The sequence below is a fragment of the Tachysurus fulvidraco genome, chromosome 23, assembly GCF_022655615.1.
Source record: "Tachysurus fulvidraco isolate hzauxx_2018 chromosome 23, HZAU_PFXX_2.0, whole genome shotgun sequence".
Taxonomy (NCBI): Eukaryota; Metazoa; Chordata; class Actinopteri; order Siluriformes; family Bagridae; genus Tachysurus; species Tachysurus fulvidraco.
The window spans coordinates 17,869,185-17,893,298 of record NC_062540.1 but is presented as its reverse complement, the minus strand read 5'-3'; the positions used below and the strand labels follow the sequence as shown (position 1 = coordinate 17,893,298).

The window sequence follows — 24,114 nt, the reverse complement described above, 5'->3', positions numbered from 1 at the left end:
AATTGATTCATCAATTAAAATTCTATTCATTCATTCATTCATTTTCTACCGCTTATCCGAACTTCTCGGGACACGGGGAGCCTGTGCCTATCTCAGGCGTCATCGGGCATCGAGGCAGGATACACCCTGGACGGAGTGCCAACCCATCGCAGGGCACACACACTCTCATTCACTCACACACTACAGACAATTTTCCAGAGATGCCAATCAACCTACCATGCATGTCTTTGGACCGGGGGAGGAAACCGGAGTACCCTGAGGAAACCCCCGAGGCACGGGGAGAACATGCAAACTCCACACACACAAGGCGGAGGCGGGAATCGAACCCCCAACCCTGGAGGTGTAAGCCACCGTGTCCCCCTAAATTCTATTCAATAGAAATTTTATTTCTATAGCGCTTTAAACAATGGGCGTTGTCTCAAAGCAGCTTTATAGAAAATAAGATATACAGTTCATAAATTAATCCCTAACGAACAAGCCTGAGGTGACTGAGGTGACTGTGGTGAGGAAAAACTCCCTTAGATGGAAGAGGAAGAAACCTTGAGAGGAACCAGACTCAAAAGTGAACCTCATCCTCATTTGGGTGACACCGGAGGGTGCGATTATAAACTGTTATAAACACCAGAGAGTGTTATTATGAAGCATAACGCATAACTGGTTCTACATTTTCATTCCTTCCTTTTGCACTTCATCTCCAGCAGTTAAGCTAATATTCCACCCTCGTGAGCCAGGTCTTCACATCTTTATGGCCGTCCACCTCCGTGCAGAGTCGAACTCCAGCCGAGGTCAGGAAAGGGGCATGAAGTGGAGTTACATAAGAGCAGCCTCCAGAGCTGCACATATATACCTTTCACACTACAGATGAATTAGTGCTGCTCTTGTTTCTCACCTCCTGCTTTCTCTCGCATGCGTCAGCTTCGCTCTGTAGCACTCGACCCTGTGCTCTTTGTCCCTTTGTATCTCTGCTGACGGTTAATGATGAGCAGGGATGTTTTGAGCATGAGTCAGGAAAAAAAAGTACAAATTTGGGACAGTCAACTGTGCATGACTTGACAGTCTTTTAGTTATTGAGTGTTGTATAGAAGGACCTAAATATATATATTTATATATATATATATATATATATATATATATATATATATATATAGAGAGAGAGAGAGAGAGAGAGAGAGAGAGAGAGTCCCATCAAATTATGTCAATTTATTCTTTCCCTTTAACTTTCGGTTCTCATGATGTTTTGGATATTGAACTCAAATTGATTGAAAGCTTTCAAAAATTCCATTGTCTTGACTTGACTTGTTTACATGTGAGCTTATCTTCAGCTTATCTTCCAGTCGAGTCATCACACGGTTTTAAGGCAGGAGCTGAATTTCATTTCTATGCTTTAACTATTGTGAAATGTCTTGCAGTGCCTGAATGTTTGTAGTCGGTCAACGCAATACAGCTATTAATCCTAACCTTTTTGTTTACATCAGTACAGATCCGTTAAAAAAGACCCTTTCGATTCAATACTATGTTGTTCCTACAGTATAGTGCTTTTAATGCCGGACGTCGTCTCAATGCAGCTTTACAGGACAGAAGAAATATAGCACGAAAATTTTATTATACAAAGATTAATATTATACAAGAGTTCAAGATCAATATTAGACTTATATTTAAATGTGTTTGTATTTATCCCTAACAAACAAGCCTGAGGTGACTGAGGTGACTGTGCTGAGGAAAAACCCTATTAGATGGAAGAGGAAGAAACCTTGAGAGGAACCAGACTTAAAAGTGAACCTCATCCTCATTTGGGTGACACTCATTTTGTGATTATAAACTGTTATAAACACCAGAGAGTGTTATTATGAATAATGTCCTTTCTACAGTCAGATACAGTCTGATAACTGTGTATTGATGAGGCGGTTGTTGTCCTTAAACACCACATGGAGTTGTCATCTTCTCACTGAATGTCTGAAAACCTCTTGAAGCAGAATCCAACTCTGAATATTGGAGTCCTGTTCTTCGTCTTCTTCTCTTTGTGTCTGTTGCTCTGCATTTTCACCTCCAAGATGATGTGGAGTACAATTACCTAGCTGGCACGCTTCCCTTCTGCCTCCTCTCTTCCAGGAAAGCTCTGGCACTGTCAGTTTGTAGATGTATTATTAAGAAAGTTCATGTCCTTTTGCTACCGTGGCCTCGAAGATTTTTTTTTTTTTTTTTTTGATGAAGTTTATGGAAAATTTCTAAGAACAACACACAGCAGCGGTGATGATTCTATGAAAGAACAGGATAGAGATACCTTCATGAAAAGCCACAGAGCCACTGTAGTGTTTGTTATAGTGTTTAATGGTAAGTATATTTAGACGGTAGATAAGATGAGTGACAGACACGATGACGGTGAGCCGTGATGTCCAATGGCACGGTGGAGAATGATTGTACTTCCATGAAAATTCATAATAAGGGTCGTATTATATCACACGTGGGAACGCAATGTTTGTTTTTTTTGAGTCTGTAATCATGCCGTGTCTCTTTCAAGCATGAAAGCTCTTCCGCTCTTAGGTAATATTGACAATTTTGTCATTTGTCGCTTGGTGTCATTTGTACTTTCTCTGATTCTCTGTACTTCCTGTTTCTCTGACAACACTTAGGAAAAAATCTGATCCACATTTTATTAGCCGTATTTTGTGCACCTTCACAATAACGGTTGTTGATTATGAATATTATGAATAATAATTCAATAATTTAGCCCTATTTGATATAAAAGAAAAATACTTGCCAAGTTCAATCTATTGACCTAATTAAAAAATAAGAGGGAAGCCTTTTATTTTTGTCACATCTACATTACAGCATAGTGAAATGATTACTTCACACATCCCAACTTTGGAGGTTGGGGTCAGAGCACAGGATCAGCCATGATACAGCACCCTGGAACAGAGAGAGTTAGGGGATTTGCTCAAGCCCGACAGTGACAGCTTGGCATTCCTGAGGAAAAACTAGAACCCTGAACCCTGATCCTCCAATCAACATCCCAGAGCGTTAACTGCTTGAGCCACCACTGTCCCACAAATGTTAATTATAGGCTGTAAGAATGCACAGTTTGGGCTAGAAAGAAATCAGCCCTTTTAATGATTTAGTGATTTTTTTTTTTGCCCTCATGATTGCAGCAAATAATACAAAGTGGATGACTTTGTTGCCTTGAAAAAAGAAGTGCTTAGCTTTGCTAATTTATACTAGCTTGTATTTTGGTGCTTTGTGGTAATTATCAAGCTTGTTTTAAGTTTGAATTGGTTCCTTGTGTGATTGGAAACCACAGGTTTACAGAATCCTGGGTTATCTTGTGTCCTGTTTCACACTGCTCATAATTAACCCAGGGTTTACATTGAATCCTGAGTATATTCATAATCTGACTTTTCACACTTCATATTCCCAAACCCTGGCTTAACCTTCTTATTTGCGTAATTTTTGGCATCAAAAACTACTAAATAAATACAGCCTGTGACCGCTTTAAATAACACCTCGTCTACAGTAGTGCTTTCGCATTAGGGAGAGAAAATCGGCATGTAAATCCTGCTCGGTTGATGAAGCTTCCTGAGATGTTTACAAAGCATGCAAAGTTTCTGTGAGTGTACAAAGCTTTTGATATGAGGCACAATTTATGACTTCTGTTGCCAAGTATTCTAACATCGCATCACAGTTTACATCACAGTTTACACTGTAACAGAACTTCTAACTCTGTTTCATGAACATTCTTAATACAAAGTGAGAAAATTCTTAGAAATGTGGGAAAATTAAATCAAATTATATTATAACTCGCTATCGTTATTAAATACCGTATACGTTATTGTATTAAATAACATATATTAAATAACGATAGCGAGTTATAATATAATTTGATATCATTTGTCTCGATGACATTTCTGCTCTGTATCGGAGGTAGTTTACATTTACATTTAATGCCATTACATCTATGCCATTTATAACATGCAGATGTTAGAAGATCTCTAATATGATCGGGCACGAACGTGATCGTGCCCGATCATATGCTACGAGCTTCTATGCTACGAGCTTACCGTGTAGAGTCTCAAATATCTTAGCATAGAGACAAAGTGAAGGTTTATAACAGATCAGATTTTAAAAGCGCTCCTTTTTTATTGGACAACCAATCACAGCCTTCAAAAGAATGTGTGACCTAGTAACAGGGTTTAGCCCCGCCTCTTCTCTAAGATAAAAATTGTTGTTGTTTTCTTGCTCTGAGATTTGTCCTGAATCACGCTGAAGCTAAGATCCCTAGTTAGGAATGTTTACGCTAAATTAGAAGCCTTGGAGTCCAACAACTTAATCACTGAGCTAGCACATACTCGATGTGAATGTGTAACTGTCTATACTGTCTATCTATGTTGATACTTAGCAGTGAATAATTTGTGAATCGTTTATGTTTGTATTTCAATATATTTAAATTTCAAACTCTACCGCATGTACAATGTAGGAAAAACAACTTTGCAGGTCTGCAACATCAGATAACTGCATTCTTATAAAATATTTCCGCAGCGCTGCTCATATTTCCTTCCAATATCGGTCGACAATTGCATTAGTAAAACTAACCGTGAAAAATAAGGTTCGCGTTTTTTTTTGTGTGTGTGTGTAAAAGGAGAAGGAAGGCTGGTCATGTAGGAGTTTTAATTATGTTAGAGAGAGAGAGAGAGAGAGAGAGAGAGAGAGAGAGAGAGAGAGAGAGAGAGAGAGAGCAGGATATGAAGCCACAAAGAAAATGTGAGGGTGAAGTTCTGCCTGAAGCAGAGATCTAACTCAGAGGTCATCACTCTCACAGACAGGTGAAGCACAAAACATGGAAGCTCGTAGCACAAATATTAAAAATGTAAAATAAATAAATAAATGAATGAATGAATAAATAAATAAATAAATAAATAAATCCACCAAATCTAGGCTGCTGGAAACTTTGGTGTGGAACCATAAACACACGCTCACACACACAAACATTCCCACTTTGCAAAACAGCGTATCACTTTAGGCGGCCCGTAGCCAGCAGTGCCCACACATGTACAAACCTAAAACACGGCAAAAAACTCGGCTGGTTTCCATGGGTACAGCCAGCAGAAGGAAGCCTTGTGGGATCTTGGGAATTTCAAGAATGTTTATCCAACGCAAGCAGCTCTGGCCTGAACTTTCCTTAAAGCTGTAATACAACAGTACACCACACACACAACACACACACACACACACACACACACACACACACACACACACACACACACACACACACACACACACACACACACACACACACACACACACACACACACACACAAATACAGGCTTCCAAAACAGCAGCTTTCCACTGCCAATCAACAAGCATTAGAGAGAAACACAAACAAGTGTAGAACAGGAAAGTAGAGGAGAGAAGTGGAGGAGAGGAAATGAAGAGAAACGGTATGAAGAGCTGATTAAGGAAATGACATGCCGTATACGAAAGAAAACAAGACAAATAAAGATGAGAGATATAGACATATGGGTGGAGGAAGAGAGGGATAGAATGCGAAGGAGAAATAAAAAGAGATTGCATGAAAGGAGAGATGTGTAATGTAGAGGAGATCAGAGGTGAGGAGGAGAAGAGGCGAGAAATACTGATGGAAGAGATATGTGTAAAGAAAGGGAAAATCTAGAGGGGAGAGGAATAGTGTGGATGATAGATGAGAGGAGGAATAGAAATAGAAAAGGAAAGAAGGACTAGAGATCGAGGTCTAGATCTCTCTCTCTCTCTCTCTCTCTCTCTCTCTATATATATATATATATATATATATATATATATATATATATATATATATATATATATATATATATATATATAGTGGAGAAATAATAAGAAAAAAGGGCAAAGACGATGGGAAAGTGAAGGAGAAAAAGAGAGGGCAGGAGAGGGGAAGATTAAGAGGAAAGGAACAATATTGAGAGAAGAAATATGAAGACGAGAGGTGAAGAGAGGAGCAGAGAATATGATAGGGAGGGGGAGGAGAGATATTAGAGGAAGGGAGAATAAGAGGAAAGAGGAGACATTTGCTGTTAATTAGACTGTTATCTTAGTGTGGATTTAGACAGTCAACACCATTTTATATTGAGGTAATTAGGTCACTGTGGGTTTCTCTCTCTCTCTCTCTCTCTCTCTCTCTCTCTCTCTGTGTGTGTGTGTGTGTGTGTGTCTGTTTGACATACACTTTTGAGTTTTATTAAAAGTTCAAAATCATCTAAACTCCACTTGTTTACCTACCTGCATGCATGCGTATTTGTTTGTTTGTCCAGGTGAGGAAGTGGAAAATGTTGAGTCGCCACCATGGCGATGGGAAGGCGAAAGAGGTGGAGCCAGAAGGTCACATGGTCTGCCCATGGGCAATGTCACCCCTGCTGGGAAACCCTGTACTCATGGAGTGCTCCATCTGCAACGGACCCTACATCACCTACAGCAGTGAGGAGGCTTGGCAACCACGGCAACGCACACAGGTCATCTCTCTCTCTCTCTCTCACACACACACACACACACACACACACACACACACACACACACACACACACACACACACACTACACACACCACACACACTATAGCTACATATATTAGCTACACCACAGTGTTAACTGGTACCTACTCCTGATATTGTCCCAATTCACAACTGACGCTTAGATTTATTTGATTTACTTTTATTACATGCTGCATTTCTTACATGTTTTATTTCATTCTCAGACTTTTATTCACTAAGTCAAATGCACTAATAAGGCCACTTTGATAAGAAGTGTGTATAACTGCTACCACACATGTGACTCGGATACACACACATGACTGTACAGCCTTCATTACAGTGTCATTACACCACATTTCACTCCTTTCAATCTGGGAGGTTTAACCATAACAGAGCAGATCGTGAGGGCCGTATCGATTTTGCTGGGAACCGGATTCCTCAGGCTGAAACACATACGCCTGGTTAGCTCAGAGTAGGCGGCATTGCTAATGCTAGCTCACGCTCGACTTCCATCTCGGTCTCCAAGGGGGTCATTAAAAAAGACTCCCACATGGAATCTCATGAAAACTGGTTTTGAAGATGGCAGGTGCTTTTTATTACTATCAAGGAATCACATTATGAACAAAAAACAATTGTTAATAGAATGTCATCATTTGGAAACAAACTTATAAAACAGCAAAGGATAAGAAGTTAGAAGATAAAGTGAATGCATGCAGCTGTCTGGGTCATGTGAGATGTAAGAATATGCACAAGACACAACAGCTGCTTTTAGTGAACTGCATTATAGTATCTTATAATGATGTAACTTTAGGAATTTAGGGTAAAAAAATTTTTTTTTTCAATAAAATAAGCTTCAAATTTAAATGTAGCTTTATGTATTATTATTATTATTATTATTATTATTATTATTATTATTATTATTATTATTATTATTATTATTATTAATAGTATTAGAAGTTATAATTATTATTATCATTAATAATAATAATATAACGTTTTCTTTTTTATTGTTATTTTATTATTTTTTATTATAATTATTTATTTTATTATCATTATTTTATTTAAATGAGCTATTTATATATTTAACCTGACCGTTTATTGCACTTGTTATATATCAAATATCAATATTGTAATATTGTATTGTTTGATTTGATGTAAATCTATTCATTTCATTCATTTATTCATTCATTCATTTTCTACCGCTTATCCGAACTTCTCGGGTCACGGGGAGCCTGTCGGGCATCAAGGCTCTATTCATTTCAATTTAATTTAATTTATTTGTATAGTGCTTTTACCAATTCATGTTGTCTCAAAGCAGCTTTACAGAAGTATAGCGACAGAATAAGAAGAAATAAGAAATAAATTTAAAGTTTAAAATTAAGTCACTATATATCACTAACATCTATCTGTAGAATCTAAAGTGATAAAGCAGTGATTTTTTTTATATCATTCAGACTTCTGAGATACCAACAGAAATGAAAATAATAATAATAATAATAATAATAATAATAATAATAATAATAATAATAATAATAATAATAATAATAATAATTACAGGACCCTGATTCTTATACTGAAGATCACACACTTGCATTGCTTGACTCTATAGTATACAGTAATATAGATTTATTGTATTAATATAAAGAGAAATGATTTACCATCTTCTTACGATCCCGTGTCTTCCAGATGAGGTTCCCCTTAGGGTTCGGTTCCTATCAATGCTTCTTCCTTATGTCTTCTCAGGAAGTTTTTCCTTGGCACTGTCATTCCTATATTCTGGATCTCTATGAAGCTGCTTTTTGACAATCTCCATTGTTTAACTTGAGTGGTTAGGGTGTCAAAAAAGTCAGTAACCAATGGGAAAATTGTATGATAAGGGTGTGTGCATTAATCATGGCAGCCATCTTCCTTCTCTCTCTCTCACTCTCTCTCTCTCTCTCTCTTTCTCTGTCTCTCTCTCTCTCTCTCTCTCTCTCTCTTCAATTTATTTAATGCAATATGCGTGTGCTGCAGAGAGCGAAGGGATTTGTGCAGAACTCTTGCTGTGTGGTACTTAGCAAAGGAAAAGAAAAACTTGTCATGCATTATTGATGAGGCCTACATCTGCTATCGCTATGGATACAGTCTCTGAGTCTGGGAAATAAACTTTAGAGGAAGAAAAAAGACAAAAATATGGGGGAGAGAGAGAGCGAAAGAATGAGGGAGAGAATAGAGGCATCATTTTTAGACACAGGAAGGTGTGTGTGTGTGTGTGTGTGTGTGTGTGTGTGTGTGTGTGTGTGTGTGTGTGTGTGTGTGTATCATGTATCAAGTAAGTAGGTTAAGGTTAGCAGTCAAAAATCTTTCACTTTCATACCCCAGCCTCCCTGCTGTGAGCTACACTCATCTTTTCTCCAGGAAAAACAGACATGGTTCATTAGAATAATGATACAAAACTAAACAAGAGGTTACAGGCTTAGGATGGAGCCATAGTTTAGCAGCCTATAAACGCTATTGTGTGCAGCTAAACTTTCTCATATAGTATCCTGGCTACAGCAACAGTGTGACTGTCTGCAAAAATATTAGGTCATGATTGCAGTTAAATGAAACGTGTCATTTTAAACATAGCCATATTTTCATATTTTGCCTATTACCTCAGAATATATGAGCTTCATGAATGAAGGAAGTAAATGTAGATGACATTTCAGGTCATTTATTGCTGGAATACTGTAGGTATGTCACGAAGCAACACAAGTTGAGCTACATAAGAGGAAATCTTTTATCCGCATCAAGATGCTTATCATAAGTTGTATAACAAGCAAAGGTGAGACCAGATTTACCTAATACTGCAGCTCTGGAGCTGCACAAACAATGTTCTGTTAACCCATAATATGGGTTAAAGGAGGTGAAAATCAAATGTACACATGATCCAGGGCTCTCAAGTTTTGAAGACAGGCAAGTGTGACATCTCCCCTCCCACCCCCCCACCCCCCCCCCACCCCAAAAAAAAAGAAAAAAAAAGAAAGAAAAGAAATAATAATGGGGGAGTTGTTTTGTTTGGTAAGGATCACTGACCACGAGAGGGAGAGAGAAAGAGAGAGAGAGAGAGAGAGAGAGAGAGAGAGAGAGAGAGAGAGAGAGAGAGAGAGAGAGAGATAATGACTGGTGTTGTTTATTGTAAGTGTTTGTTGCCTTTTTGGACTCCTTTATCATTTGTAATGTTGCTCCCATTTAAAACAGTTCAGCTCAAGCCCAGCCATCTTTAGGGTCATGATTGAGGACAATGTCCCGTCCAGAGACAAGCTGTTTCGTGTTGAGGTTTTGTTTAAACTGACCATCGAAAATACTCTCGGTAATGTATGTTGTTTTTTTTCATTGGTTATTGCGTTAAATCTTACCCATATACAATAGTGCTATTTTCTGATTGGCTATTGTGTAGCCTCTTTTTTTGATTGGCTGATAAGTGTCGGGCTCGACTAAGAACTCCAGGGGAGACGTGTATGATTGTACGGTGCGGACTGATACATTTTGGGTGCTGCGACATTTTAAACATATGATAAAAAGTCCAAAAAGTTTTTCTGCGTGAGAAATACGATGTGTGGCGTGAGAGCGTGAGAAAAGACCGAAATGCATGACTGTCACTCTCAATGCGTGACACTTGACAGTCCCGCATGATCAGACAAGACACGTACAGTATAGACAACGAAGCTACAAAGCTAATCTTGCTAATAAGTCTCCAGGATAGCATGAAACATTAACCTGAATGTGTTAATAAAACAGAAACGTACATATAAATTTAAAATAACTACATTTCCATCCAAATTCCGACCCATTACTCCTTAATCATACAAAAGCTAGCAAGTGTGGAGGATGAAGAATAACAAAATATTCTTTTTTTTTAAAATTATTTTATTTCATTTAGTCGATTTTATCCTTTTTTTTTATCCATGTTTCTTCACTCAGTCGAGTTAAGGTCAGTTTGCCCTCATATTCACTTGTCAATTTACTTTAAATGTTTTCTACAGAGGCTAAAAATAAAGTTGCTCCTGTTTCGTTGTGTCCATGTTCATCGTTGATTGTCTTTTTTTGTGTCTCACTCAAAAATTGTGGTTAATCTGAAGCTCGTATGAAAGTCAGGACTTGAAACTCAGGATTTAAGATGAAACCATGCTGACCAGCTTTGTTGCCTTTTTTTTTTTTTCAGGCGATGGACCTCTATTATCATGGAGAATCTGATCCAGACTACGGGTGCACATCAGACACTAGTAAGAGCTCTTTACAAGACCTTCATTTCCATCTCAGGACTGATTATGTAACATGTCATGATCATTTCCTTCTTCCTCCTCCAGAGCTTAAAAAAACTCCCTGCTTTTTGTAACTGCCTAATAATTCTCTCTGCTTAAAATATGTAGAAAAGCAAGAGCATTCCGGTTTAATTAATGCTCATAAAGCCTGATGACTCACTGCAGCTCTTCACACATTTTTGTCTCATAATTGTGTCGAAGCTGAAAACAACCTGGAAATGTCATGAACAAAAGCGACAGCGCAAACCGGCTAGAAGAAATGCCTAGGCAATTATATCCGCTTCCATTATTTTAGCCATTATCTCTGCCTGCATTCTGTTTGTGAGGACATTAAGGCAAATTTCATTTTATGGACGCTAATGGCATGCTCAGGAAACCAAATGCTAAAGATTAGCACAAAGTGAGCACTTTAAAGATGTGAAACAATGTGTCAGGGATGACACCATGGTGCGGCGTGGTAGTGCTGATGCCTCACAGCTCCAGGGTTCAGGTGTATGAAATTTTTTCAGGTGAAAATGAATAACTGAAAAGCTTTTTAATGCGTCTTTTAAGGACCTAGAAAACTGTAGACGTTCCTGTAGTCAAATGGGCCATAAAGGGACCTGTATTAAGGGGCTTAATAAATTGAGACTTAAAGGAGCAGTCTGTAAGTCCGTAGAGGTAAATTCTAGGTGCTGTGTAAATTTCAGCACTTTTTTAAATGACCAAAATTTTTTATTCCAAATAAACTCTTGGTGTTTTTAACTCATATCTGAAAGATTTTATTTACGAGTTGAACACCATGAACTGCACACAAAGTCATAATTACGGTTTTCGGTAAAATAACAAGGCAAAATTTATACATGCATTGACTGTAGTTGAAACTGAATGTTTCCTCGTCTTAGAAGCTGATTTCAGTTCTGTAGTTAATTAAAACAAGGTACACCTCCAACATGCTCCGACCAAAGCGACTTGAACTTGGTGGTATGTGGTATAAAATGAGATTAAATATAAGTCACTCTGGATAAGAACATCTGCTAAATGCCATAAATGTAAATGTAACTTGCCTGATGTGGTAATTACGACTTCCCATCTCATCAATGCAAACTTTCCAGAAGACCTTGAACACACAGTCTGTTCATAAGAAAGCATAGAGTGACCCACTGTACTCACTAAGATGGATCTTAAAAGTGATATAACAAATTTATCAAAACTTATACTGGTTATACATGTTGACCAAATAGCGGTGTTTCATGTGTTTCATCTACTCCATGATGTCTGACGAACCATAGTATTTGTTTGTTTATTTACAAACAGGAAGCATTTAGCGTCACAGAAAAAAAACAACTATTACTCACAGATCATAAGAAAATGACATGACTAACAAGAATTGTTTGCTATCAGAAAGACAGACGTATGAAACACTAACAACTTCCGCAGCATAATATTTATACCATACTGTATGACTTCCTTCCGCCCTGTTTCTTCCTTAGACAATATAAAATCAGAGTTTTGTTTATGTATGCATATTTACAGTATTGCATATAAGTATATGCATATTTATATCAAAATGATATGGTTGAATAGCAAAAGTAGTGACTGAGAATAGTTTTATATTGTCCATGTAACGCCTACTGTATTAGATTACAGTAAGAGATACTAGGAAAGCTAAAGCTTGGTACAGAGTAGATGATTGAAAGTGTCCACATTGCTCATTACTACAGAAACAGTACAGTAAAGTCAGGAAATATGGAAGGACGTAATCAGCATGTCTGCTGGGTTTTCAGCAGAGTTTTGGGTGATAGTTTTTGGGCCTATAAACTTTCTACTTGGATTTCTTTTTATTTCTACTTGCTAACCTGATTTTACAACGCTAGACTGAACCATGAGGCCCCTGATAAGTTACGACATGATAATAATACGATTCATTAGCAGTATATGTTCAATCCACACAATGTGTTTCATTCCCAAATGACTTGCATTGTAAAATGTATGCAAGTGATATATAACTCACTCACAAGGACTAGCTTTTATTTGACATTTTATTAAAATGTATTTTAAATATTTCGATGAAACACTTTAAAAATGCACTGATACAGTTTTTAAGTTTAAAAAGACCAGGAGATATTTTTAATAATTGTAATTGTTTAATTTTTGTGAGCTAGTGCCAAATACACAACCACAACCGCACGGATTGGCAGTGTACACACGTTCAAAGTAGATCTTCGAATGCTTAAACCTGTTTTTAGTTTTTAATGTAAATGTAATTATTATGGTTCCAGATAGAAGACAATACAAGGATCACTTGGAACTTACTCTGACCTGTTAGTTCCTCAGGAGCTCTTGGTTACTTAATTGCACTCTACTATAAACTGTTGTAAAAAGTACATTAATTACATTGACATCATTTCCTGTCCAGTGTCACCCAAATGAGGATGAGGTTCCCTTCTGAGACTGGTTCCTCTCAAGGTTTTTCCTCATATCATCTCAGGGTGTTTTTCCTCACCACCTCAGTCTTGATTACTAGGGATCAATTTTAGAGATAAATAGTAACTTCATTTTAAACTAGTGAAATTGAAATTAAAATTTTGCAGAGATACAGTATTTATAGCTTTCAAGGAATTTGGAAACTGGATCCAAAGTGGTCCAAATGCTAATGGTGATGTCTTGCAGTTCAGTTTCTAATCCAAAAATAGTTTAATTGTAACCACTGGTTCATTTCCTGGCGGATATGCGGACTCATCAAGGTCGACTTGTGGCCGAGTTCTGGTGGCCGGATTCCATCAACGTCATTTCGTGGCCAGATGGAAGTGGTAAGTGTGGGCTGTCACTTATTTGTTATCTGGGCTGCACAGTCAAACAGAAACATGATGTTATAGAAAGCCGCAGCTCTCCACTTTAGTCCTTGTTGAAACACTGAAAAACATGATATTTGAGCTTGCTTAGTCATGCACTAAATCCATTTACATTATCTCATAAAAATCAGCCACCTTTGCTAAAGAGCATTTGTAGCAAGTTTCTGCCAACACTGGATCTAGATCTGGCTCGTCTCCAGGATGGATGCCTATGTTTGTGCATACACGTGTGTGTGTGGTTATGTAATGTCACGGAACCCCAAAACACTACGCTCCAAAACCACATTAGCATACATAATGGCTGGATTTTGTTCAAGACTCTACTAGGTTTTTAAATCATATTACGTAATAATATTCAAGCACAAATAAAAACAGTGTTTGGGCACTGAAAGCTGAATCCTGCTGGTCTAAATCCTCATAATCCTCTTCTATCATCAGTTCATACCAGATCTTTGTCTTTCAGCCTCTTTCACACACTACAGAAAGATAAAATATGCCTCAATAAAAAATTGTCAGCAGGAGAGAGAAATAAAAAAGCCTAGATTTTGAGTCTTAAAGCATGAACAAAAAAAAAAACAAAACAAACAAACCCACAACCAGGCCTAGTCCTGTTACAGAAAACACAATAACACAGTGACTCATCTCTGAGTCGTAATTATGGCAGCTGTGTATGGCTGCTCGGTAAAAGCTGATGTTATGTGACGACGGATGAGTGTAAGGTCAGTGTGCAGGGAACAGCAGGTTATTTAACCGCTTAGCTAGGGAGCTTCGAATCATCTGGCTGACGTCTGTGTGTGTTTGTGTGTGTGTGTGTGTGTGTGTGTGTGTGTGTGTGTGTGTGTACAGTGTGAATGTGTGGACTTGGCTCAGTGCTCTATGAAGACATAATACTACAAGTGTGTTGTATCTATCTACATATGATGGATGGAAAAAGAACATAGTCTTCTCGTGTGGAAAAGCAGACATCAATATCATGAGAGGCAAAAAACTTTTGAATGTTATAGGCTTTATTTTTTAATCATTCATCGTGGTCAACTAACAAGGTATTTTCTATTTGTATATGTTATGTAATATATATGGGCTTTCTGGATTTTAAAGAATCACCATAAGCTCACCATCAGGGCTCAGAGGACTTTGACAGCAACATAAATTAGCCTGTAGAGCAGTCAGTTAGTACAGATTGGCTTTGCCTCTTGCGCTAATAAGCAAATATGTCAAGTAATACATTCAAATATGAATTCAATAATAATTATTTTACTGGAACTATGATATGGGCTCCAAGAAAAATGTGATTCCATTAATCAACATGTTTTCTGAGATCTATTACGGAATGTTATCTTAGTAGCTAGCAGTGAAAATGATAATCTGTTGTCTATTCATGTAAAGTTGTCTAATTTTAGCTCATCACTAATATTTATGAAAGACATCCTGAAAGTCATGTCATGCTACCTCATTACCAGTAAAGACAGACATTTCTGTGATCCAAAAGTTCTCACAGAAATCCTGTCAGGTTAGCTCATGCTAGCGGTCTACCTAGCATTAGAGATAAAAAAAAACGTGTATAACCACCAGTTAGCCGTCAATGTCGTGAGGTTAGCTCATGTTAGCTGTCTGTCCAGATTTAGCAGTAAAGATGATAAACATGTCTAAATATGACTTTAAAATTCTCACAGAAATCCTGTCAGGTTAGGTCATGATTACAGTCTACTTAACAGTAAAGATAAAGTCGTTTACAACCATCAGTTAACTGACCGTTTTGTCAGGCTAACTCGTGTTTTCTGTTTATCTAGCATTAGACGTGAGAACAAACAACATTAAGTGATATAAATTAAAAATTCTTTCAGGTATCCTGTCAGATTAACTCATGCTAACCATCAATCTAAAGGCAATAGAGATGATAAATATTTTTAAATATTAGTTGTGAATCCTTTTCAAAATCTGGTCTTGTTAGCTTATGCTATAAAGTCAGTGGCAGAAAAGATTTAGAAAATATTTAAAAACTAAAAAATTAGACTTAAAGCTCCTGCAAACTAGCTGACGATAATCTTTCTATAAATGAGTTGATGTTTAACCTTGTTTGTTCACATTTATGGATGCCGCTATGTACAAAAGAAGACTACATGTGTGTGTAAAGAAAAAAGTATAAAACCTTTTAACACTTTTTGGATTGTAAAAGGTAGTGAGGTTAAAAATACACCTCTGTGATTGACACTGAAGCTTTTCTATGACTTCCTGAAAGAAGACAACAAAGTAAAGGTACTGTAGGCTTGTTTATTGTCAGCACAGATGATTCTTGTTCTTTGTTTTTCCTGTCTGTTCTCGGTTGAGTGATGCCTGATGTTGAACTTCACCTTTTCTCTGAGGTCATCATTTCAGGGCCAGACATTCGTCTAGTCAATGTTTTGTTGTTGTTGATGATGTTTTGTCTCTTTTTAAGTCTCAGACGTTGGGCAGTTAAATTAATGCTTTTGCAGGGAATCAAATTTACAAACAAATGACAAATTTTCCACTAACACTGGAAGGTATTTGCTTTAGATTTGCACCTGAACTAGGAGGAAGTGTTGAAGTCCCGTCTTATGCAAATTTTTGTTTTAATATCTCCATATATTTGCTTTATAGACATTATAAAAGTATATAAAATCGTTGTTAAGTAAACAGTTCCATGAAATAGCAGTTAGCGTACGTTCAGATTACAACTTTATTATAAACCATATCATTTATAGCCTTTAGGTTCAATTCCACATCACAGTTTAGCAGGTTGGGTTGAAAAAGGGGTTGAAATTATACCACAAAATGAAAAATACATTGCCCACAACACTGCGCTGTTCAACTACCTGCAAATACCAACCCTTTATCTCTACCTAAGGAAAGCAATGCAGTGGTGCTTTAGTCTTGTAGTCTGTCCAGCTTTCTCACTTCCTGAATGTAAAAACAATTTTGTGCTTGTTTACTTGTTTACAAGTTCATTTACTTTAAGGTGTCATTCGCATTACTTTATAAAAACAATTATTTTGTCGTTCTTTATGCTGGGTTGCCAGATTGTTGTACACCCTGATCAAACAGATAACTTTATAAAGTTTCAACTTGCATGCTAATCCCGATGTCAATGTCATCGTGCACGTCGTTTCATAAATCCCTAACAAGTCTCTGCCGTAACAAAGCTTAACTTTATCATATTGTTGCTTTGCAGTGGATCTTTGTGCCGACGTTTACACTACTGTACGGTGGATATCTCATTAATATGACATTGAATGTCACAAGAAAATAGTGAGATAGAAAAGAAGCTCTTGCTTTTTTGTTTTTAGATGCATGGCTTTATCTGTAAAGGGTCGTGAATAAAAATGTAGAACAAATACAAAATGCAGGAACAATCTTAATATATGAAAAACTCTAAGGGCTACAGGGAAATCGAAATGGACTGATAAAATAAGACTTCAACAACCGCATAGTAATAAGAAATATGTGTACTACTCCATACAATTACTTTTATCTGGAGTAATACCTTTAAGTGTATCTTTTGTACGAATCTTCTACCTAGAAACTGACATAATGTTTTACTCCGAAAAGGCAATAATAGGCCAAATTCTGTACCATAAACCTTTTTAAAAGGTTTCCAATTAAAAGATATGTAATAAAGTTACAATAGTAACAGGGAAATGTATAGTTCAATGCACTTTCTTCTAGGAGTCCATGAACAGCACTAAATCACACCGTGTCACCTCTGTGAGAACTCTTGACCTGGTTTTAACACATTTAATATCTGTCAGGTAAACCTGATAAGGAGACTTGAATAGCGTGTGATAAAGTAATCTGGTCCAGGTTGAGTTCACTTCTCAGGCAGCTCATAAGGCAATGAGGACCAACGAGAGACTCAAAGGTTTGTGTCTTGGGGCTTTTTAAAATTTTCTTTTCAAACCAAAAGCTATAGCTTACATAAGTTAGGTGTCAAACAACATCTGGATCCGAATTGTCCCATGGATGTACCTTTATACATTTTTTTAAATTTATATGTATATATAAATCCAACTTTGGGCTCACCCCCACAGCACATCTGGAAAAGGGTTTTTGGTGTAATCATCAATCAATCAGTTGAACTTTTAGTATTTCTATAAAATTCTATTCTATTAAAGCTTGTAGCACTATGATTGACAGGTTTAATCGAATTGTTCCCTTTGACATTGTGTGAATGTTTTCTATTAAAGGTTTCCAAATTTTAGTAATATATAACACTGGTGCAGATTGGATTTGTGAGGGATATTGTCCAAATATTTTAACTCTTAACTCTATTGCTTTTTTACCACTTATGAGCTAAAGTCAGGGTTGCCATATTGTTTTTTTCTTGCTTGAAACAGTATAGAAACAGTTTTAGTGTTGGTTATTTGGTTTATTTATATGACACTCGTTAAACTTTTGTTGTCTTTAGACATCGTTTTTGTTTGCTGTACTTATAAAGGTATTTATCTTCCGTTTCTTATAAAAAGGTTCTCGAAAAGGTACAGACTTGGACGTGGAAGTTTTTCATAATTTTATAAGAGCAAAAAGTCAATGTTTCGAATATAAAATCCCTTCACCTACACGTTAAAACATGTGTTTTAGAATATTTTTATTCCGTGCTATTTAACGTATATAAATAGAAAGTATATACATTTTTTAAAACGGAATCGTGAGTCGATTTGGAAAAGGTGATTTGACTGAAATCTGGCAACTTTTTTTGGCACAAGTTTCCTTTCGCTTTTTTTTTTTTTTTTTTTTTTTTTTTTGTCGGCGTAGCACGAGCCACCCGGTGCAATAAGGAGAGAGCGCGAGCTCACTGACTTCTTATGGGCTCGTGGGTTTACCGGCAGGTTCGTCGGTGTGATATCTGTGTCAGGAAACTTGCTCTGATCAGGTAGGACATTAAATGGTGTAAAATGACGTCCAAAGCTATTTTCATTCATTCATTCATTTAGCTTAGCATTTAGCTAAATGTATCTCAGTGACTGGACCCTTAAATACAGAAAAAAAATAATCACTTGCGATATTAAATAGATGCTTTATATTGTTTATTCGGGTTCAAGCGTTTAACGCGAATGTAATAAAGCAACCGTGTGTTTCTTTACTAGCAAGTTTATTTACTTTACGGTGTCGTACGTGTTACTTTATAAAAACTATAATTTTTTTAATCACGGTTTATGTTATCCGGGTTGCCAGATGTTGTTTTTTTTTACTACATAATTCGGTTCACTGTAAATGTTTTACTGTACGTTTTAACTTTAACTTCGATTAAACAATTCAATCGAACACGTGGTTGATATTTAATCAAACAGATTATGGCATAGGGATAAAAAAAAAGTTTTAATCGGAAAGAAAATGGGTTTAAATCCAACCCAATCTGGCAACGCGTTTGTGCGTGAGAATCCGATTTTTAGTGTTTTTTTTTTTTTGCAATGGAACGTTATAGTGGCGCGCGGGCGTGGGAGGGGCGTGACTCGTGACTCATAACTATTCAAAACGCCGCGTCGTCTGATTGGTCAATGATCCGTTCGAGCGTGTCGAGAAGTCTCCGCCCACAGCTGTCTGGGTATAAATTGAGGAAAGTGCAGTGTAGGAGTTCAGTGAGGCTTTTGTGTCGTTTTGGATTCGTGCCCGTGTTGGAAAAGTACAGCGACAGTCATGACCATCCAAACGGAGACGAGCGTGAGCGCTCCCGCGATGACCTACTCTAAAACAAGGGGACTGGTGGCTAATCTCAGTGGTAGGCTTTCATTATAGCTGTGATGAATAGAGCTCCTTCATGCCAACCTGCTTCACTGGAAGAATATCAAGTGACTCTTTTATGTCTTTTTTTTTTTTCTTTCTTTCTTCTTTCTCTCTCGCAGCTTTTATGAAACAGAGGAAAATGGGACTGAATGACTTTATTCAGAAACTGGCGACCAGCTCCTACGCCTGCAAACAGTGAGTATTTACTTCACCTAATGATAAACAAACAGGTTTTAGTGAAGTAAAACCAACCAGAACTGATAATTAATTTGGGGAAATTCTAATTTATCTCGACTTTTTTTCCTGCCCAAAAAACTTTTATTTGTTGTTCAAAACATTTTCCAAAAATATATTTAAAAAAAAAATTTATGGATTATTTTGTGATGCAATATATTATGCAAAGACAATGAATGCATGCATCATAGCACTACTGATTGCTTTATTAATAATAATAATAATAATTCTGGTCTTTCTTGCATCCTACAGCCCAGAGGTGGATTCCATCCTGACCTTGACACCACCGCAAGATCCTGAGCTGATGCCGAGCAACCCTTCTCCTCCTGTAAGTACCTGTATTGTGCTTATGCATACACTATAAACCCACAGTGTGGCATACATCTATCTGACCGTGCATCCATCTCGTCCTGTAGCCCAGTCCGTCTCAGCAGATAAACCTGGGTCCTTCGTCCAACCCGACCGCTAAACCCTCCGACTTCAACTTCTTAAAGGTTATCGGAAAAGGAAGCTTCGGGAAGGTTCTTCTGGCTCGGCATCGCGGCGACGACCAATTCTATGCGGTTAAAGTGCTGCAGAAGAAAGCCATCCTGAAAAAGAAAGAGGTGCGAAATTTGATCTCGTTAAATGGGCCAGACTGGGTTTAGTGTCTAGTGTGTGGTTTTTTTTTTTTTTTTTTTTTTTTGTGTGTGTTTTCTGATTAAGTACAACATTTTGGGACATCTAGAACATATTAAAGGCATATTCCACCATTTCTCTATCTACTGCATTTGTTGCATTAGTGTGCTTATCACGTACAAGAACTTTGCCATATTTCCTCGATTCACTGAGATCTTATTTTCTGTAAAAGTAGTCCCATCTCTAAAATGATTCATTGTACATATTTAGAAAATTATTTCTGAACAGTTTTGATGAATTTGTGCATGCATTTTAAAAGCGTTTTGAGACAAATGTAGTTACACTGTTTTCTGTATCGTCTGTGGTAAGCAAAGGTGCATTGTATAAGTGTTAAGATTAGGTTGCCAAATGTTGTACTTTTCCAACATGCTTCAAATAATTCTACATTCATTAATTTTAAGGTTGGGATGTTTTCTTGTTTTTTCCCTGAACGTGTTCTTTTGGACTTTGCAGGAGAAACACATCATGTCCGAGCGTAACGTGTTGCTGAAAAATGTGAAACACCCGTTCCTTGTGGGGCTGCATTACTCCTTCCAAACTGCCGACAAACTCTACTTTGTGCTGGACTACATCAACGGAGGAGAGGTAAGACTATCCCAGTTTTTTTTTTTTTTTTTGTGAGAGAAGTAAAGTGAGTAAAGGCAAAGTGAGACAGCATGGGGTGGAGGGGGGCAGACGGAGACAGAGAGCGGATATCCCTTCTGTGCTCTTTAAAGAGAGCTATTCAGGAAAAGTGTGTTAGGGGGGGGAGCTCAATTTAGCCATGATTGAGCTTTAGTCCTGTGTGTGTGTGTGTGTGTGTGTGTGTGTGTGTGTTATATCTTTCAGTAGAGTACACTCTCATTTCCTCCTATTGTTGGAGGAGTGAAGAGTGAAGAAAGCTCTGATTAAATATGGCTTGCAGGATGTAGGTCCAAGGACGTAGTCAGTCATTCTTTTTTCTTTCTTTCTGTAGCTGTTCTATCACCTTCAGAGAGAACGGTGCTTTCTGGAACCCCGTGCCCGTTTCTACGCTGCTGAAATCGCCAGCGCTCTGGGCTACCTGCACTCACTGAACATCGTCTATAGGGACCTAAAGCCTGAAAACATCCTCCTGGACTCGCAAGGACACATCATCCTAACAGACTTCGGCCTCTGCAAGGAGAACATTGAGCCGAACGGAACCACGTCCACGTTCTGTGGGACGCCGGAGGTACGCATCATCCGTCTGCTACTTGACAATTACCATAGAGACCAGCGGAGCTGATGTGGCTCTATTTTGTTAAATACCTATACATAGTTGGTGCTTTTATCTCATCTTATTTGTTCTTGGCTTTCAGTATTTGGCTCCAGAGGTGTTGCATAAGCAGCCGTATGACCGGACAGTAGACTGGTGGTGTTTGGGCGCTGTGCTCTATGAGATGCTGTATGGCCTGGTGAGTCTTGCATAATACAAGCAGCCATAATCGGCTATATAATTACACCCACAACCAAGACTAGAGTTTTAACCCTGCACCTTTTTTTAATCCGGCCCACAGCCTCCGTTTTATAGCCGCAACACAGCCGAGATGTACGACAACATCCTGAACAAGCCGCTGCAGCTGAAGCCCAACATCTCAAACGCTGCCCGCCATCTGCTGGAGGGTCTGCTGCAGAAGGACCGTACAAAGAGACTAGGCTGCACCGATGACTTTGTAAGTGTAACAATAACAGTGCCTGAGACACTAATGCACGCTGTGATCCAATGGCTTATCTTTTCCTTTTTGCTTTCTAAACAGAATGAGATCAAGAACCACATGTTCTTCTCCCCCATTAACTGGGATGATCTGAATGCTAAGAAACTCACCCCTCCCTTCAACCCCAACGTGGTAAGTTCCATTTTTTTCCCCATGTTTTTGGTAGGGGTAAGGGTCGTGATTGCAGAAAGTATCCATGCTCCCAAAGCCGTGTATTTTCCAGACGCTCTACATTTCCTTAGCTGTCCACGATGCTTTTAAGATTTTCCCAGTGTTGCTACGGTTCCTTAGGGAGTTCCTAAGATAACGGCTTGGGATATGGGGGTCACCAAAAGTCACAGTCCAACACATTTTTCTTTTTAATCGAATTTTAAAGCTATCCTTTCCACGAGGGATTTAAGCATTTCATTTATGGACTGAGCTAATTAACATTTTAAACATAATTTTAGCTTGCATACTGACATACTTTTTTCTCTACAAAATTTCAATGAGGAATAGTCTAGGGAATTCCCAAAATTACAAAAACGTGCTGGAAATATAGGACTGGCTCCGGTGATGAAGCTTTCTCTACGCCATGATAAAATGAAACGATCCTTATGTTTTAAATACAGATGCACACATGATCTTTCTTCAAGCTAATTCACTTTTGTGATGTTTTTTCAGACCGGCCCTAACGACCTGCGGCACTTTGATCCGGAGTTCACAGACGAGCCGGTGCCGAACTCCATCGGCTGCTCCCCAGACAGCGCTCTGGTGACGGCCAGCATCAGCGACGCAGCCGAGGCCTTTCTGGGCTTCTCCTACGCTCCTAATATGGACTCGTTCTTGTAGCCTGTCACCATGGAGACACCATCCCATAAACTCTGAAACCGTAGCTCATTGCCATGGAAATGCCGTACCATGGAGTCCCACCTGTAGTGCATCACTATGAGAATGAAGCCAGCCCCATTGCCCCGCCCCCAGATTGGGGGCCCCTGTTTGCACATGGCCTTGGGCAGCTCCATAGGCCTTGGTTTAAAGGCCTAAAACGTACACATGAGAGAATTGACTTTCTTTCTTCATCATAGTTGTCTTGTTTGTCTACGCAGAGCATGGTTACTTCTCCGCTTACATATGTCTTGGTCAGACTGTCCTGGGTGGACCGAGCGAGAGAGAGAATGTGCAGGAGTGCTAATGGACTTTAATTTCTTTTTTTTTTTCTCTTTCCCACCCACATATTTGAGGGTATTGCTGTTGTCAGAATGTGAATGCTCTGTTTCCAGAGGACTGTGTGTATATGTGCCTTCATCTTCCCTCTCCCCTCATGAGTCCTCTGGGTCATATGACCACACTCTGTCACCAATTGCATGACCTCAAGTTTGGTTGCACAATTTGCCTATAATTTAAGCATCTATTTTCTATTTTAGTTTCATCATGTCCATTTTTTTTCCCCATTCCTCTTGATTGAGTGGGCCAAAGCTGGAAGGAATCTGCTGCTATGTATGTGTGTAGATAGACGCCTGGACTGACCAATCAGACGCATTTGTCTCACCTTTTAGTCTTCCAGCCTACTTTTGTGACGTAACGAATCCGATCAGAAAATAAAAGCATTCCGTCTGCATCCGCTTGCCACATTCCACTCGATATGACCGTACTGCTATTTAAGTTTGTTTGTAAATTTTGAGTCTGTGTATTAGGTTTAATATATATGGAACAAGGCAACTAAGGATATGCTTACATGTAATGATAACTGTTATACATGTACTGTAAAATGTTTGATTTATGTGACTGTTTGTTTGGTTTGCAATAAAACAATATTGTTATTTTTCCCCAAAATGTTCAATTTCCCTTTTTTCGTTTACCGGATCTCGGGGCTTGTGATCTCAGGGTTTAGAACTAATCTTAATGAGGTTAAAAATCAGAAGGAACCATTTAAAAGCATTGAACTTTTCCATTGAGAGCACACACAAACATGTATGTAATGAGATGCCAATCTATATCTAAACCTATTAAAAGGCCCCTGTCATATTCGTGTTTTGACCTCAAACCCAAATGTCTTTAATTAGTGCAGGGGTGTCAAACTCTGGCCCAAACTCGAAACGAACACCACTGAGGCCATCCTTAAAAATAATCTTGTTTG

General features: G+C 38.1%; 1 protein-coding gene across 4 annotated transcripts in view; it reads left to right on the top strand.

The window, feature by feature from the left end:
* The window catches only part of sgk1 (serum/glucocorticoid regulated kinase 1), a 38,170-nt gene extending 14,360 nt beyond the window's left edge, over positions 1-23,810 (top strand). For 2 of the 4 annotated variants that reach the window (XM_047807058.1, XM_047807059.1), the window contains 11 exons: positions 6,298-6,495; positions 10,696-10,756; positions 19,488-19,563; positions 19,855-19,930; positions 20,019-20,207; positions 20,734-20,865; positions 21,236-21,472; positions 21,600-21,695; positions 21,798-21,953; positions 22,038-22,127; positions 22,659-23,810. In XM_047807058.1, coding sequence (XP_047663014.1) covers positions 6,298-6,495; positions 10,696-10,756; positions 19,488-19,563; positions 19,855-19,930; positions 20,019-20,207; positions 20,734-20,865; positions 21,236-21,472; positions 21,600-21,695; positions 21,798-21,953; positions 22,038-22,127; positions 22,659-22,826 — 1,479 coding nt within the window. In that variant the 3' untranslated portion in view covers positions 22,827-23,810. Of the gene's footprint in view, positions 1-6,297; positions 6,496-10,695; positions 10,757-18,390; positions 18,518-18,582; positions 19,364-19,487; positions 19,564-19,854; positions 19,931-20,018; positions 20,208-20,733; positions 20,866-21,235; positions 21,473-21,599; positions 21,696-21,797; positions 21,954-22,037; positions 22,128-22,658 lie in introns of those variants that run through there. The other 2 variants (XM_047807062.1, XM_047807060.1) reach the window with 2 other exon arrangements.
* Positions 23,811-24,114: the final 304 nt, after the last annotated feature.